A 17,598-nucleotide genomic window follows, 5' to 3' on the forward strand; every position below is an offset into this window, starting at 1 on the left:
GGAGGTGTACGGCTCCGTTTTGCTCTAGCAGCCCAGAGTGGCTCAGAAGGGGGGGGGGGGACTGCTTGCACAATGGGTTGAGGCTCCCTGCAAAACTCAGTGCTTTGAACCCCTTTTACCCACAGCATTGGCTAGGCAAGCTGCTATATATGGAGTAGGACCATTTATTATAGTTAACTAGATTACATTATTTTGTAAATAAACTTTACCTCCTCTCACTTCCCACTGAAATTTTTCCCATCGCTGAAAAAAATGTCAAAGCCCTCATTTTGCACCCACGTATATTGTGGCAAAATGGGAGAAGGTCAGTTCTTTTTACCTCTTCTTTCTCTTTGAACAGCTTCAGATTAGCTCTCAAAGGGACCCTTCCTAGCCTGGTGAAAAGAAAACAAAAAGATTTCATTCTTTGGCACAAACTTGTGGCAGGTAGTCATATTCATGACTCAACTTCTCCCAAGGCGATTCACGCAGTTAAAAATCAGGTGGGCACTTGTGGTCTCTAAAGAGATAACTGACTTATTTGCAGTAATATGGAACAATAATTTGGCTGACGGAGGAGGAAGGTGGAGAAAGTGAAATGTAGGCGAAGTTTGGCAGGAAACTTTCATTCTAACCCTTAAAGTGATATTGTAATACAGTCTACTACACCATGCTTGTAAGAACATTTATGGCCCAATCCTATCTGGGTCTTGGGCTGGTGGAACTTGCACTTGGGTCGCACAAGGTGCCAAACACTGGACTTGCTGCTCAGCAGTTGCACTTTCTGGTTCACCTCTTGGGCTCTGGTTCTTACTCCCCAGTTGGACAGTTCTCCTGCTGCTTCAGCACACCTGCTTGTGATGTTGGACAGCTCCCAGCCTGGCTAGCGCAAGGGCAAATGCAAAGCTGAACTACTCAGAGTGAGTATTGAAACACAAAGCACTTCAGAGGAAGCAAGTAGTCAGGGAGAGAACTTTGCCAATGTCTCTTTTACTGCTAGCACTGGGAAGGGAAGAGTTAAAGAGCTCTTTGTGTCCCGACTTGCTTGTGGGTGAATCAGTGGAAAGAAGCCTTCAGAGTTGGCCTCGAGGAATACAAAATATGAGAAGTTGGTTGCCTTTTGTGGCAGTAGAGATTGGGACAGAAGAAATGTTTTAGTCCCTTCTGATACTGTGAACTTGAGGTATAAGCACACAAGGGTGTGGCAAGTGGCAGACCAAGTTCCTTCCTCCAACATATATTTATTCTTTTGTCCAGATGCAGCACCGTGGGAGTTATGCACTTCGCTGAAAACTAACAACCTGTTTTAAGCATCATTTTGGGTGTGATTTGGTACCTGAGGATATATGCTTTGTGGTCCCAAGACTCAACAGCAGTTGGATTTTCTACTCTCATTTGCGCACTGTGTTTATTTCATCAGTAAATGCCCCTTGGCTGTAAAGTGAAGGATGCTCTAATCTGCCTTTTCATATATAAAGGGAAGGGGGAAACCTAGAGGACAAATTGAGGTGGTGTTTCTTGATCATAAAATGTGACTAGCTGTGTTATAGCGGTTTGTTCTTCACGAGAGCTGTGGCTGAGCGAAGCTACTCACCAACAGGATAATATGTTCATTTACTCCGATCAAATCTATGCATCTTTATTAGAGACAGAAGCCAGAACAGGGCTCTGTGAGAAGGTGTTCACGTCTGATGGCACTCTTCTACACAGTCAGCTCCTTCTTGATTAAGGGTATCAGAACAAACTCTTAGGTTTCTCTCTTGTAATCAGAGGTCATTAAGGCGGTACAGACCGTTGTCAAGGAAAATCCCCTACCCTGCAGTTGTGAATTCTCATCTTCCCTGTGTTCAGGAAACATGGGGGAGAGGAAAGCGCTTGCTACTTCATACACCCATGACCTCTGACCAGGAGTCCTGGCAGTCTCACATTAGATTTTTGGGAGAATGGGGTGGTTCCTGCATGCACCATGGGGGGCCCTGATGATCCAGTACTCTCAGTCAGTGTGTCTAGTTCCTTGGGTTTTCAATCTACTCTGCAGTCCACTTTGGAATTCTGCACCTTTTCCAGTTTTGGTCCAGGTCTCTTCATGTTCAAGTTTTGAACAGTGGCAGATCCTGACACAAGTGGGGGGGGGGGAGAATGAAACACAGTTGGGGAGATGACGCCATGAAGACCAAAAACAGCCCCCATTTTGAATACGGAGAGAAAAGAGAACATAAACGGTGGGGGCAGTTTGAACCCAGTCTCTAAAGGACCTTTCTACCTGCCTCTCTTTACCCTTCAATCACCAACTCTCAAATTTTGTGGCTTGCGTTCTGTACCCATTACTGCACTGTCAGCATAATTAACTTGTAAAGTTTCATTCTTGGAGAGCCATTCATAAATCAGGTGGTAATTAGATTTAATTTACATTCACTGCTATTAAGTTCTTCATTTAAAAAAAGGCTTAGGAATTTCACCTCCCACAGCATTTTATTTTATTTTAATACGGAACATTAATAAGATATGTCAGTATTATTTTTATTATTAGCTTTCTGCTGCATCCGTCTCCCTATGGGACAGCAAGAAGTTAATTAAAGGGACGTCTCAGGCGGAAAGAATTGGATTCCGAGGAGCGTCACCCTATGGAACGGTGCAAGAGATTCCTAATCTATATATCTATCCAGACACATTGCACAGTAACTACATATTCTGAGCAGGGCTGCATTTGCAGCTAAGTCCCATAGCAGAAAGGCAATACAAAATAGGGTAGTGGTGAGGTATATGTTCTTCTTCCCATATAATTAAACAATTATTCTCCCTTGCAGCTTTAATTCCATTGTTCTGGCAATGGGATTCACATGTGGAGGGGAGGGGAGTCACTTGATTTTGGTTTTGTGCTATAGCACCTTATAAATATTTTGGAAACTTGTTGTGAGCGAAAGGGTCATACTAATTTGTGTTCTGCTTTCCATATAATTAAACAAATCTGTGTGTGATTCCCATTGATGGGGATAAGATCGTTGTTTATTGCAGCGGCTCCCAAAGTTGTGACTGTGGCCCTATGAAAATGCGGTCCCCATCTGGACTGTGGCTTTTTGTTCCTACTCCGTTTGGCTCCTCTTCTTTGTGGACCTGGGCACCAGGATACTCTGGGAAGTCACATCTGTTGCCCTGCATCCCAGAAGGCTGAGCGACAGGACATCCTGGCAGACGCGACTGCGCTGAGTGTCCTGGTGCCCAGGTCTACCAAGAAGAGGAGCCACACGGAGGCGGAACAAAATGGTCTGGTCAACGAGTGAATGGATCAACCCAAACCCCAGTTCCAGTCCCCAGACCAGGGTTCGAGCAGCCCTAGTTTATTGTATTTATTCTACTGTTCTAAGGAGCAACTAAATTATCTGGTCCTGAAATCAACTAGCAACATAAACTGTGGGAACATCAATGGACAACAGCACTGTCCCATCAGTGTCAAGTTTTGTATACAACACAAGTCCTTTGAACCTACCCCACTGTGTATTGTCATCTTGGGTTGGCATACATTGGCAAAAGATATGGTCCCTTCTACCCAGGGGTTGTTTTGTTTAAAAAGAAGAAAAGAAAAATCAGTTGTATGGATCCAAAGTGCTGCTCTGTGACTGAAGAGATGTTATCTTCATGGTACACTAAGTTCTCATTTATAGGATTGTTGGGCACTGTGCATAAAATTGCTGTGTGTTTCATTTTTAATCACAGGCAGCTGTTCTACCTGTGTTAGCTGTTTTGAAGCTCCTGGGAGTTCTTCTAAACTGGTACACATTACATAGATTTGCCATAAAGGTGAACCTGCTAGTGTTTGCATCAACGGAATACGCATTATTTATTTATTTATTTATTTATTTATTTATTTATTTATTTAACTTATTTGTATCCTGCTTCTCCCCTCCTCTTGGAGGGGTTTGAGGCATTTACAACCAACTTAAAAAAAAATAAAATAAAAAAGCAGAACAATAAGCTAGTGCATTTAGTGGGGGCAAAAATCAACATCTCTAGGAAGCACATGTTTTCTGCTACTGATGAAAAATCAGCTTGCACAGGATGGCTTTGAGCTAAAGTAGAGGTCTCCAAACCCCGGCTCGGGGGCCAGATGTGGCCCACAGCCAGTCTCTATCCAGCCCATGGCCAGCCTCTGATCCCCTGAGAGCCTTTAGCTCAGTTTACCAAACACACCTGGAGTTTTGCTTCTGGGGTGGGGGAATGAGACTATTTAAGTGTGTGCTTTATTTCTTGGAGCTGTGTTGGAACTTGGAGAAAGCCTGGGCATTTGAGCCCATTCATTTATTAATTCATCTAAGTTCCGTCTCTAATGTATTTATTTAAATTTTATTATTTAATTTTTTTTTCCCGGTCCTTGACACTGTACCTGCTATTTGATGTGGCCCTTCAGCCAAAAAGTTTAGAGACCCCTGAGCTAAAGGATGATCCTCCTTCTCAGTGGCTGGGGAGGGTCGGAAAGGGGGGGAGGGACTGTCTCCTCTGTGTTAGATTTCTGAAAGAGAAATAATGGTATATGTCCCAGGAACATCCCAGTCCAGTATGTAAAATGGAATATGAAATACATATTTTCTCTGAACAGGAATAAATTAAGGCAAAACACACGTCCAGATTTTTCATAGAAGTTCAATGTGGCAATTGTTACGTAGTTTTGCACAAGGTCAATCATGGTCCCAAGGTCTGGTTCAGATTATGACAGCTGCTGCCCTGCCCAGCTTGCAACTAATAGCAAGGGTATGCATATTCCCCCCCCCCCCAGCATATCTGGTGCAGCATTCTGCTCCACAAATTTGGGGGCAGAACACCTAAACTGGACCTGACCACACCATTCTAACACTAGGATTAGTAACAGAGAAGCATGTAGGGTGAATGGTGTGCTGGACAGGCAGGCTGTATGCACCCCCTCGGACCTGATTGTGTGGGGGATAGGGCTGACAGGCTGCAAAGTGGGAACAAGGTCCAGGGTTCTGGGGAGCATCTTTTCTATTGCTAGTGTGTGATAGTGTTGTTTAGGCTTTCATTGTTCATACAGCTCTTCCGACAGGTCTTAATTTGCTCCAGAGACTGAGCAAGTCTTTATTCAGACTTTCAGCCATCTTGTGTTTTTTTTGTGAAACAAGAAAATGGAAGACAGGATCATAGAACACTTTGTGACAGCTAGGACCTCCCACCCCACCACACACACACACACACACACACACACACACACACACACACACACACACACACAGAGTACTTCTTACATGGACATTTATTGGGAAAGTGTTTTAAGAAATTAAAAACAGCCCTGCTGTATCAGGCCAAAGGCCCATCTAGTCCAGCTTCCTCTATCTCACAGTGGCCAACTGGATGCCTCTAGAAGCACAGAAGACAAGATATCTGCGGCTGTACCTGTCTCAGGCGGATTTGGCCACGGTGGTCCATGCCATGGTGACATCAAGATTAGATTATTGTAACGCACTCTACGTGGGGCTGCCCCTGAAGACGGTCCGGAAGCTACAGCTAGTGCAGAATGCGGCGGCTCGTGTAGTTGCTGGGGGTCGTCGGTTTGACTCTGTCACGCCGCTACTCTGGCGGCTGCACTGGCTGCCCATTCGCTTCCGGGCTGAATTCAAGGTGCTGGTTATGACCTTTAAAGCCCTAAACGGCTTGGGACCAGCTTATTTGAGAGACCACCTTCTTCCGTATAATTCGGTCTGTTCTCTTAGGTCATCAAAAGGGGCCCTGTTGGTTGTGCCGTCATTGAGAGTGGTGAAGGAAGTGGCAGCCAGAAACAAGGCCTTTTTGGTGGTGGCACCTACACTATGGAATTCCCTCCCCTTTGAATTGAGAGCAGCTTCCTCATTATTAGCATTCCGGAGGGGCCTGAAGACTTTTTTTATTCAGGAAAGCCTTCGAGGCACCATAAGGGCTGTTTTTATAAATTTGTCTTTTACTGCATGCTATGTATTTTATCCATGTATTTTATTTTGTTTTAATTGTTTTTAACTGTTTTGTATTTTTAATGTTTATGTGTTGTTTTGTATTTTTAACCTGATTGTTAGCCACCTTGGGTGCCCTTCGGGGAGAAAGGCGGAATATAAATTGAATGAATGAATGAATGAATAAATAAATAAATAATCTGCATCCTGTTGCCACTCCCCCATTCTTACAGTGAGCAGCAACTGTTACCCTGCACATGCCCGATCTCGTCTGATCTCGGAAGCTAAGCAGGGTCAGGCCTGGTTAGTACTTGGATGGGAGACCGCCTGGGAATACCGGGTGCTGTAGGCTTCTACCATGATCTCGGAAGCTAAGCAGAGTCAGGCCTGGTTAGTACTTGGATGGGAGACCGCTTGGGAATACCGGGTGCTGTAGGCTTATACCATGATCTCGGAAGCTAAGCAGGGTCAGGCCTGGTTGGTACTTGGATGGGAGACCGCCTGGGAATACCGGGTGCTGTAGGCTTCTACCATGATCTCAGAAGCTAAGCAGGGTCAGGCCTGGTTAGTACTTGGATGGGAGGCCGCCTGGGAATACCGGGTGCTGTAGGCTTATGCCATAGTCTTTCGAGACTGAAGGTTGCCAACCATTCTTACAGTAACTGCACTGCCCATCCACTCAGCAGGACATTGCGGCCAACTTGGTCCAGGCAAGAGACCCACACAAATGACTTGGGGTGACTGGGTGAAGTAGGCGATGCGGGGCAGGAATGAGCCATATGTGGCCCAGTGCCTTTCCTACTGCAGGGGAGTCAAGAAGCCTCCTAGGAAGGGAGGGGGTGTCAGGCTCTGGTGACAAGACCTCACCCGCTTTCTTGGCTCTTCCCCTCAACCTTCTCTTCATCTATCTATATAAATAGGAGCAGTCTTCTGCACAGAGGACTTTGAAATTTGACAACATCCCCCTTTAAGAGCCACAGCCTTCTTTAATTCTCCCCTGTGCATGCATGTGTGTCTATGTGTAGCTGGCCCATGTATAGATATGTACTGAAATACCTCTTTTGTTTCACACCAGTCTCACAATCTGTGCATTTTTCCTGCTCTTTCAACTACTTCTGTGCTGTTTTTAATTGTTGTTACTTGTGGTTACTGCTGTTCTACTGTGTAAGTTTTCTAGAAGTTCTTAGGCTGTTAGATTAATAAATTTGGATGCTAGTCAGTGGCGTAGCTAGTGGGGATGCAAAGCACTAAGTTTTGTAGGGAGCCTCACCTCACCATGGTGTGCAAGCGACCCCTTCCCTTTGGAGCCATTCCAGGAGAGGTGCAAAACGGAGGTCTATGCAGACCTTCGTATACACCTCATATATGCCTCTATTTTGCAACCCTGCCGGGAGAGGCTGCTTGCATGCCGTGGTGAGGCTCCCTGCAAAACTCAGTGCTTTGCACCCCCTCTAGCTATAACCACTGATGCTACTTACCTGTTGCTTGTGTAGAAAAGTAAGATAACAAGGATGAATGGGTAGATAAGTAAATAAATGCCCAGGTGGGTGGCTCTTTCGATGCATTCTCCATGACTTGGTTTAATTTTATTTATTTATCTTTAAAAGGCACACAACTCAACAAGAGACGAACAAAACCATCACAACCTGCACCAGTGCAATCCGGCAGCTCTCTGAGGTCATCAGAGGTTCTTCGAGGGTAAGTGACTTGTGAAATGGTATCTGGCCAGATTCTGAGCGCTTTACAGCAGGCGTGTCAAACATAAGGCCTGGGGGCCAGATGTGACCCACGGAAGATGTGACCATCCGGCCTTGGGGCTCTCCATCATCACCACCACCAACTGCACTCAGCTACTGACCTATGCTGAGGGATCACTGCTGAAAGGGCAGCCTGTGTGATAATTGGGTTGTCCCGTGATTTGCATATTTTCTCTTCTGTCATTTGCAGCTAATGAGTTCCAAAGTGAGGAAAGAAAAGGACTTCTGGGTTTCATCTGCTTAATGACATCACTTCCTGCTTAATGATATCACTTCTGGTCCTCAGTAGGCATCATGAATGCTATTTGGCCCGCTGTACAAAACACGTTTGGCACTCCTGCTTTACAGGTTTTGAAATTTGTGTGGATGTATGTTTTGGTGGAGGGTGGTGGTTCTCAACCACATTCTCCCAATTCAAGTCATGTTTCCAATAAGTAAACAAATCATACTCCCAAAATGTTTACACAGGATTCCTAGTTTTATGTAGTGATTCACTTAAGTTGTTTGTCGCCTTTCAATTTAAAGAAAGAAAGAAAGGAGGGGAGAGGGTCCCCTTAGGGGGAGAAAGATGGGATGAAAATATGGTAATAAATAATAAATAAAAACTGTGCAGTTTAATGTTAGCTATAGCTTTCTTAAATGTAAACACATGTGCATCCAAAACTATTAATTTAAACTTGCCCTCCTAAAAACAGAACACTAAAAATAACCGGAGCAATAATGGACTCACAAAGGCAAAGCTAGTTGTTCATAGAGCTGTGGTTAAACATCCCCTCTTTCTTTATAAACAAACAAACAAACAAACAAGAGAGACTGAATCAGCACTACAAAACTGAGGAGCTGTCAGTTGCTCCTCCTACTCCCCGTCTGAGAGAGAATTTATAGGTGTGCGGTTCTGAATTGTAATGTATTTACAATGAGGCTTGGAAATCATTTTACACATACTGATTTATATACATTTATGTAATGGATTTTTACTCGTCTTTCTCCTGGTAAGGGCACTCAAGAAGGCTTACATCCATTTAAAACAACAGTAAAACCCATAGGGAATAATAAATATAACAAGAAAACGACGACAACAAAGCCCAATGGATCAGCATCTGTTAAAGCAGTTAAACACCAGCAGAACTGTGTCTGAGAGTCAGTCGCCATCAGCTTTTTGCCATCATGGTTGGCAACCTTCAGTCTCGAAAGACTCTGGTATCGCGCTCTCAATGGTGGTTCTGGAACAGCGTCTAGTGTGGCTGAAAAGGCCAATTCAGGAGTGACAATCCCTTCCAAACCGGGAGCAAGTGCAGTCTGTCCCTGGTCTGTCTCCCTGGCTATGGGCCTTCCTTCTTTGCCTCTTTGCCTCAGTCTGTTGGCCAAGTGTCTCTTCAAACTGGGAAAGGCCATGCTGCACAGCCTGCCTCCAAGCGGGCCGCTCAGAGGCCAGGGTTTCCCACCTGTCAAGGTCCACTCCTAAGGCCTTCAGATCCCTCTTGCAGATGTCCTTGTATCGCAGCTGTGGTCTACCTGTAGGGCGCTTCTGTATGAGTTCTTCAAAGAGGAGATCCTTTGGGATCCGGCCGTCATCCATTCTCACGACATGACCAAGCCAACGCAGGCGTCTCTGCACCTGCCATCATGGGCCATTCGAAACAAAAGATGTCTTAAGGTCTCACAGGAGGGTCTTCAAAAGAAAGAGTAGTTCTTTATTACAAGGTGCCACCACGGGGAAGGTCCTGTTCCTCACTGCCATTTCCTTCACCTGTGTCAACGGTGGCCTGGCTAACAAAGAGAGTATTGGTCAGAGAGGCCTGTACTATCCATGGAGTGATCCAAAAGGGTTTTTGCTGCCGGAGTTGGGTTAGCAAGTCAGGTGAGGGAATGGTTTTTATGTGGACCCTGCAGAAGTCTCTGCTCCATTTCTGCATACAATCCAGATGTGAGAGCTTCTCTGCTCGCTCTGAAGAAACTTCCCTGCTGACTGGAATGTCAAGGTACTTGTCCTGGTCTACATATGCATCTGAGAATGATGCTCAGGCTCCTTTAGGACCAGAACAGATTGTACCATGTCCGACTGAAGGCAGAGGGCATTTTGAATTCTCTCCTATGTATATAGACAACTTCCTTCAAGTAAAAATGGAACAAAGGGAGAGAGTCTATCCTGGCTCATTCCATGCTGTGCTAATTTCTGTGAGCCAGAAGCTTTCCATGTAGTGGAGCAACCCCAAAAGGTAACCCTCCATTTACATTCTCAACTGATGCAGAGGATTCTTCCACCTCAGAACCTGACCACTTCATTTCCATCTCATCCTGAGGCTTGAGACAGTCATACACCCACGTCATGACAGTTGCCATTTTTCAGTTCCTCTCACTTGAAGGGGCCAAATCCCCCACACGGCATCTTACTTAACCAACCCCCTCCTTTCAGTCGGAGAGGGATACCTACACAGGAACAGATGTGGTTGCCCCAAATAAGAGGTAGCAATTCAGTTGTACAACCCCCTTTGGTAACCTGGCACCTGAGATCTCATTTTCTCACAGAAACTGTGAACTGTGGGGTTATGGAGTAACCAAATGCAAGTGAAGGTCAGACCAAAACAGAAGGCTTCTTGCTGTCTCTCCTCAAGATGCAGGGAACTGAGCATTTATTATACATCCTGAGATGGTTGCCATGAAACAAGCTGGGTCCAATGGGAAGTCAAATGAAGATAATCCAGAAGGGGAGGGGGAATACGAAAAAAAATGGCCATTTCTCACACTTAAATTTCATTACTGTCAGCACTATGAGCACAGCAAAAGCCACAGTTGGAGCAGGGCTGGATGAGAGAGAATTTTTTTCCTTAAAAACCGAGAGAAGGAAGTGGTAGTGAGATTTGTATTGGCAACCTTCAGTCTCAAAAGACTATGGTATCGCGCTCTGAATGGTGGTTCTGGCACAGCATCTAGTGTGGCTGAAAAGGCCAATTCAGGAGTGACAATCCCTTCCACACCGGGAGCAAGTGCAGTCTGTCCCTGGTCTGTCTCCCTGGCTATGGGCCTTCCTTCTTTGCCTCTTTGCCTCAGACTGCTAGCAAAGTGTCTCTTCAAACTGGGAAAGGCCATGCTGCACAGCCTGCCTCCAAGCGGGCCACTCAAAGGCCAGGGTTTCCCACCTGTTGAGGTCCACTCCTAAGGCCTTCAGATCCCTCTTGTAGATGTCCTTGTATTGCAGCTGTGGTCTACCTGTAGGGCGCTTTCCTTGCACGAGTTCTCCATAGAGGAGATCCTTTGGGATCCGGCCATCATCCATTCTCACGACATGACCGAGCCAACGCAGGCGTCTCTGTTTCAGCAGTGAATACATGCTAGGGATTCCAGCACATTCCGGGACTGTGTTGTTTGGAACTTTGTCCTGCCAGGTGATGCCGAGAATGCGCCGGAGGCAGCGCATGTGGAAAGCGCTCAGTTTCCTCTCCTGTTGTGAGCGGAGAGTCCATGACTCGCTGCAGTACAGAAGTGTACTCAGGACGCAAGCTCTGTAGACCTGGATCTTGGTATGTTCCATCAGCTTCTTGTTGGACCAGACTCTCTTTGTGAGTCTGGAAAACGTGGTAGCTGCTTTACCGATGCGCTTGTTTAGCTCAGTATCGAGAGATAAGAGTGTCGGAGATCGTTGAGCCAAGGTACACAAAGTCATGGACAACCTCCTAGTGAGAACATGAGAAGTAAGTATGTTACTCATCTTGGCACCCAAAACAACTTAAGAGCTGCCCACTAAATTCACTAAATTCTTTCTCATAAAGTTTCTTATGGTACAAGGCACCATCCATTGATTCAAAGCTTTACTATTAGTTTCTTCTTCAGAAAGATTTGTGAAACCAACTGAGGAATCCTGTGAGAGCTCCCTGGCTTGGCATGATCTAAAACTGCAGAAAGCAGCACGGTCTGATGGACAAGACTTGTACCATCTTTGAACCACCAAGCTGAGTGCAGTTTATCAGCTGTGCATACTGGGCCACCAACTCAATAAGACTGCTGATTTTGTTGCCTGCCTAGGAAAACAAAATGAGGTGTGCGGTCAGACTTCGTCACAGGGCTGGAAAGGTCCATTTAGCTTGGTGGTTCATGAGTGGTGCAGGCCTGGGATGCGGGAGCATTGTACTTCTTTAACCTATGACAAGGGCTTGTGGGGTGTTGGCTGGGGCTTCCAGCAACCAGTGGCCTTCACCTAGTTCTCCATCCCTTGGCACTTCACCACACCAGAAAGATCAAACCTTTGTGGCTGCAATGTTGGGCTGAACACTTTCAGATGATTCTTCCTTGACTATGCTCACATGACTTCACAACTCAATGAGGACACTTGAGGTTCTGTTGAACACTTCTCTCCAAGATAGTCCTTCAGTCTGAATGTGCTGTAGTGAGCAGAAGAGTTTGCCTCACCCTCTTGTCATGCGCCTTGCCCTGGATTGCTTCTATTTGCCTACCAAACCAACTTCAACCATGTCTTTGCTCTGTCCTTTGCCTTCTTCTGCCTGATCTTTTACCTGACCCCTGGCTCTTACTCAGCCATGCCTCTAGACCTCGACCTTCGCCTGCTTGATAGGACATCCATCCCTGGTCAATCCTTGACTTTGTATCTTGCATTGAACCAGTGGCTTAGCTAGAGGGGATGAAAAGCACTACGTTTTGCAGGGAGTCTCATCACAGCATGCAAGGGGCCTCTGGAGCCATTCCAGGTGGAGGGAGCAAAACAGAGGTGTATGTCTCTGTTTCTCAGGTGTACATCTCTGCGCTCACCTGAATGCACCTTGCAAGCAGCCCCTCTCCCTCCCTTTGGAGCCATTCCAGTCAGTGGGAGCAAAACAGAGGCATTTGCCTTGAACGCCCATGTGCTGCATGTATTCACCTCCAATTTGCTCCCACCTCCAGAATGGCTCTGAAGGAGAGGGGTGGCTTGCACAGTGCATTCAGGTACCTGCAAAACTTAGTGCTTTGCACCCCCTCTAGCTATGCCACTGCTGTCCATGAATCACTAACAGCTAATAATGGTGACCATCCTTTGTGTTGCCAGCTTGCTGAATCAATGCATCACTTGTCTCTGTTTTGTTTGATTTCCTGTGTGGCAGTCAGATATTGATGTCTTGGCAACACCTGAATGCATAACAAAAAAATCCATGTAACACATTGACCAAACAAGCCATGAAAAACTCCGTGCCTTGATTGTGAGTGTGTTACCAAGCCGGTGTTGGAAAATTACCCAGGCTCACTTTACTAGGGCAGACCAGACAATGGACTGCAAAGGAGCCCTTGTTCTATTTATGGACCTTTCTTTCTTTTATTTTTTTAAATTGACACAATGATAAAGAAAGTCATTACACTTGCTCAGAATATGAAAGAAACTCAAACAGGAAGGAGAAAAGGTTAAGTGAAAGAGTTGTTCATAGAAATGGGGAAGAGTAAAGGTGAGCATCTGACCAGGTGGCATCACATGTTCAGAGGAGAAGGTGTTCTTTCAAGAGGTGAGATGGTCTCTGTAAATTCCCTTATTTTGCTGCTGTCCATAGTCACGCTGTGTTTCCTCTTTGCTGTTTCTATCCAACTTTCCGGCACTGATGCAGCTGCAATGCTACTCTAAGGGAACAAACATTCCTTATCTTGAGGAGTCCTCATGACTGCCCCCCTCTCAATACAAGATGCAATGCGAGCCTTGTTGGCGTGACTGCATCAGTACTGGAAAGTTGGATAGGATTGGGCCCAATGGCTCATATCTGTCTGGTGGTTATATAAACAATTCAGGGTCCAATCCTATCCAACTCTCCTGTACCGGTGCAACCGTGATGCAGCCCTAAGATAAGGGAACAAATGTTCCCATACCTTGTAGAGGCCTCTGTGACTGCCTCCTCACCAGTCCCTATTGGCACGACTGCACCGGCACTGGAAAATCGGGTAGGATTAAGCCCTCAGATACCAAAGTGTTTTAAAGATTTCCTAACCCTGGGTAACTAACTGTACCGAAATGATGTTTTATGGGTTTTTAGGGTATGGTGCAATTGGTTTTTAATTATGATTTTTATTATCTTTTGTATTTGTACTTGTTTTTGGAAGCAACTTTGGGTGCCCTTGGGGGCAAAGGTGGGGTGCAAATGCAACAAATAAACGTGTCCCACTGTATTCTGATGTCGCTTGGACATGTTCTTTTTCTTAAATCTAGCAAGAACGACTTCAGTTGGACCGATTGAAGAACCAGCTTTCTGACGCCATCCAGCGATATGGAACAGTGCAAAAGGTAAAGGGGATTTGTACATCTGATTCTCAAAGTAAGCTGTCTCAGGAAAAAAAAAAAAAAAAAAGATGTTCTAAGGTCCTGTGTTGCCCAGTTTGCTGGTATTGCACACCATTTTTGTATTTCTGGTGTGAGTTTATATTTGAGTTTGGGAAAAGACCATCTGACTAGACTGCCTTAAGAAATGCATTTTGCTTTGTCTGCTAAGTGACTCCAGCCAGTGTGGAAGCCTCCCTGGTTCAGCAGCAGAGGAGAGGGGTGTTCTGGGGGTTGTGGGTTGAGAGTTTTGAATGGCATCCCAACTTCATCTGCTGGGTGTTACTGGTTACTGAATCCATTTAATGAAAAGCTTTCTTTGTGTCTCCCAGCCAAGTTCAGGCAATTCCCATCAGCCTGCTTGTACTTTTATTGCCCACCTTTCTTTTGATCATTTTGTTTACAGGTGGGACCTCGGTGTCCACTGATTTGGCATCCACTGATTTGCCTCACCACTGATAACGGGGTCTACCTTTAAATGCCTTGTAATGAGAAAAAAAAAATCCAATTTATTACCTTTGTGATGTTAAATAATTATACAGTGGGGCCCCCGTATCCGTGGATTCACTTTTCTGTGGTTCGGGTCCACAGGGCCCCTGTACTCACCCTCTCTGGAGGGTCCTCTCAGGCTGTGGACATCTATCCACAGCCTTTGTTGGGCTCAGACCAAGTCCGATAAGGCAAAAAAGCAACTTCCATTTTATTCGTAAAACCTCAAGTGACGTATTTAATGCCTTATAAGGTATTAAAAATGTCACTTCTGATTTTCAAAAAAAAAGTCACTTTTTTTGGCCTTCTCAGGCTCGAGGGGAGGAACTGGGGCAGGAGGGGAGCAGGACCCATGGAGCTCAGCAGCTTTCTCTAATAAAGATTGGTTTCCAGGGCTGCAGAAGGTGAGCAGCTGGACCACAAGAAAACAGAATTTTAGAGCAGGTTCCCAGCATGGGGAGTAGCTACTGTGAGGCTGGAGCTCATCCTGGCAAGACCTCTTGTCTTTGAGGACAGGGTCTTTATAGAGGGAGATGGAGCACAGGAGTTTCTTGGGTTTCCAGATGCTGAATCAGGTGGTGAGGTTTGAAATGCTGCCTTGATGGTCCTGGAGCCTGGCTGCTCAGGGTCGTGCCTCAAATGTCCTGGAGACCAGGTGATGTCTGCAACAGGCCATATGGGTCAGTTCTGCATAAGATTAATATTGTGGTGTTTTGATTTCCCATTTCTGACATAAGTACGTTTCAGGAATTTTCTTGTTCTTAAGAAGTTATTTTTCTTGTTTTCTTTTCTTCTGAAATGTCTTGGTCATGAAAAGTACATCTGCCTTTGCTTACATTTCACCTCTCCCTGGCTGGATTTTTTTTTGGGGAGGTGATAAGATAACTGGGATCACCAGAATCTCTGCAATATTTCTGTTATTCAATACATATTCCATCCGAGCAGCTACACATGTGATTCTCTACCTGTATATTTATTTTTAATAAATTACACTGTGCCAAAATTATCCATACCATGTTTTTTTCTTTGAATGGCCTGGTTGAGTCAGGAATCTGTTCTTGAACCTCAAATTGCTACTTCCCCGCTCGTGGCTGTCACTTGTTAAATGCATGGTTTGCTTTTGATAACCCTGTCGTCCTTGAAGTTTAAATGACTTCTGATTTCTCAAAGGCCTACCCTTTCAAAACAGTGTTTTATTTTATTTTTTTCCCCCAATGTCTAAATCACAGGGTTAGCTCACATCTCCCTTTTACTCCTTTTTTTTAAAACACTGTGAATAAATAAGGCATTTCATGTCCCTTTTGACCACTAATTCTACTGCTTGTTTGTTGTTTTTTATTTGCAGAAAATTGCAGAGAAGTCCAAAGCTCTGCTTCCAAGGGGGCAAAGAAGTAAGAAGCCGGTAAGTGCAGTGTGTGTTCAGCTTTCAAATGCAACACATTATGAGCAGAGCCTTCAAATTCTCATGTCCTTTTTTCACTTAAGCATTGATATTTTGCATGAATTTCCTTGGGAGTTCCCTTCCTTTCTTCACATTTTGAGCACTTACACCCCTCCTTGTTGCTTCAACAGATGCAAGAGGTCATGTTATGCAAGCTCGAGGGCTTGTCATGAATTCCCTTGAGGCACCCAGTCTAGGCATAGAGTTTGGGCTCCAATGCAACTTTTTTGGGTCTGGGAGAAGCTCCTGCCATTTAACTCCAAGTTTTGCTATTATCTTCCAGTCTCCTCCCATTCTGATTGTACTTTCTTCTCTTGGAGGCATGGTGGCAACCATGATTTTCTAGGGGTTACTCTGGGCACCTGGGCACCAGGGTAGTACCTCTCTGCCTATACTGCTGTGTTTGGTTAGAGAGGGGCAGAAGTTCATGCTACACAGGGCCCTGTAAGATCTTTGGATTGGCCTGGCACTTGACAGCACAGGATTAATTCAAAGAGAGTTGATAGATGGATGGATGGATGGATGGATGGATGGATGGATGGATGGATGGATGGATGGATTGATTGAGAGAGAGAGAGAGAGAGAGAGAGAGAGTACAAAATACTGGAAGAATAGCCATGTTAGACTGTTCTAACAGCAGCAAGAGTCCAATGGAGCCTTAAAGGCTATTGTGTTATGATTTTTTTGTCATTTGGAATCTACACCATTGGATGCATAAAGCAAACTGTCAAGTTGTGTATATAACGTAGAGATTTGGTTCCACAGAGAATGAAAACTATCTAGCAAGATGAGATTGAAAATGAGTGTCAACTTGCTGAACTTAGACCTCTTGCATGAGTCAGTGGATCAAAATAAGCAAGATTTACGACCCAATCCTAACGGGGGCCTGTGCTGGTGGAACACAATTTCTACTGACGTGAGCTGTTGCAAAACTTCCATATTGTGCTTTGCGACAGCACAAGGCCCAGGTGCACCAGTGGAAAGACTGGGACCTTCCTGCTGGTGTTGGCAGAGGCCCACCAGAGCAGATAAATCTGGTGCAGGGATGAGGAAAGGCTGGGGGGAGGGGTTGAATGGGGTGGGGTGGGTGGTGCGGCCCTGAGAAGGGGGCAGGATCAGAGGTGTCAGACCAGCATATCCAAACCCCATTCCCTTGCCTTACCCACCAGCATGGGTCAATGTGAGTTGACCCATTGCTGCTGCTGGGGCTTTCCCCAGGGCAATGGGACAAATAACCCCCTTACCCTGAAGAGACGTTTAGCTGCCAAAAATTCCCTATGGGATGCGGTGTGACTCACAATGGTGCTGCTGCATCACCGAGCGGAGAATTAGGTAGGATTGGGTAGGCTGATAGTCACCAGGGCTCACCAAACCATAGAGAGACAGATCCAACTCTACATCCCTGTATATGCCTCGTCCCTCACTACAGAACTGGGAGAGCACCATGTTTCTTTTGTGATTAGTTCTGCCTTTAGAACTTCTGAGTCTGGGGAAAAGTATTTTTGTGTTTTGTGTTTTGTTTTGTTTTTTAACTGAGCCAGGCCAATGGTCTGTCCCACCAACAGACGGCACTGACTGCCAGCATCTATCTGGAACTTCAAGTGGGGGTGGGGTGTTGATAGCTCTGCTTGGAGATGCTGGCACTTGAAAGAACCTGAGACCTTCTGCCTGCAGGTACAGCCCCTTCCCCTGTGTAGTCTTATAACAACCACA

At 45.5% G+C, this 17,598-nt stretch overlaps 1 protein-coding gene and 1 pseudogene across 7 annotated transcripts in view; both read left to right on the top strand.

Annotated features, from left to right (window-relative positions):
- Positions 1 to 17,598, top strand: part of TSNARE1 (t-SNARE domain containing 1) — a 417,418-nt gene that overhangs the window by 187,105 nt on the left and 212,715 nt on the right. For all 7 annotated transcript variants that reach the window (XM_066625627.1, XM_066625626.1, XM_066625633.1 and 4 more), the window contains exons 5-7: positions 7,520 to 7,610; positions 13,848 to 13,922; positions 15,790 to 15,846. In XM_066625627.1, coding sequence (XP_066481724.1) covers positions 7,520 to 7,610; positions 13,848 to 13,922; positions 15,790 to 15,846 — 223 coding nt within the window. The remainder of the gene's footprint in view (positions 1 to 7,519; positions 7,611 to 13,847; positions 13,923 to 15,789; positions 15,847 to 17,598) is intronic.
- LOC136650763 (5S ribosomal RNA) lies at positions 6,145 to 6,264 on the top strand (annotated as a pseudogene).

This window comes from Tiliqua scincoides, chromosome 4 (assembly GCF_035046505.1).
Source record: "Tiliqua scincoides isolate rTilSci1 chromosome 4, rTilSci1.hap2, whole genome shotgun sequence".
Taxonomy (NCBI): Eukaryota; Metazoa; Chordata; class Lepidosauria; order Squamata; family Scincidae; genus Tiliqua; species Tiliqua scincoides.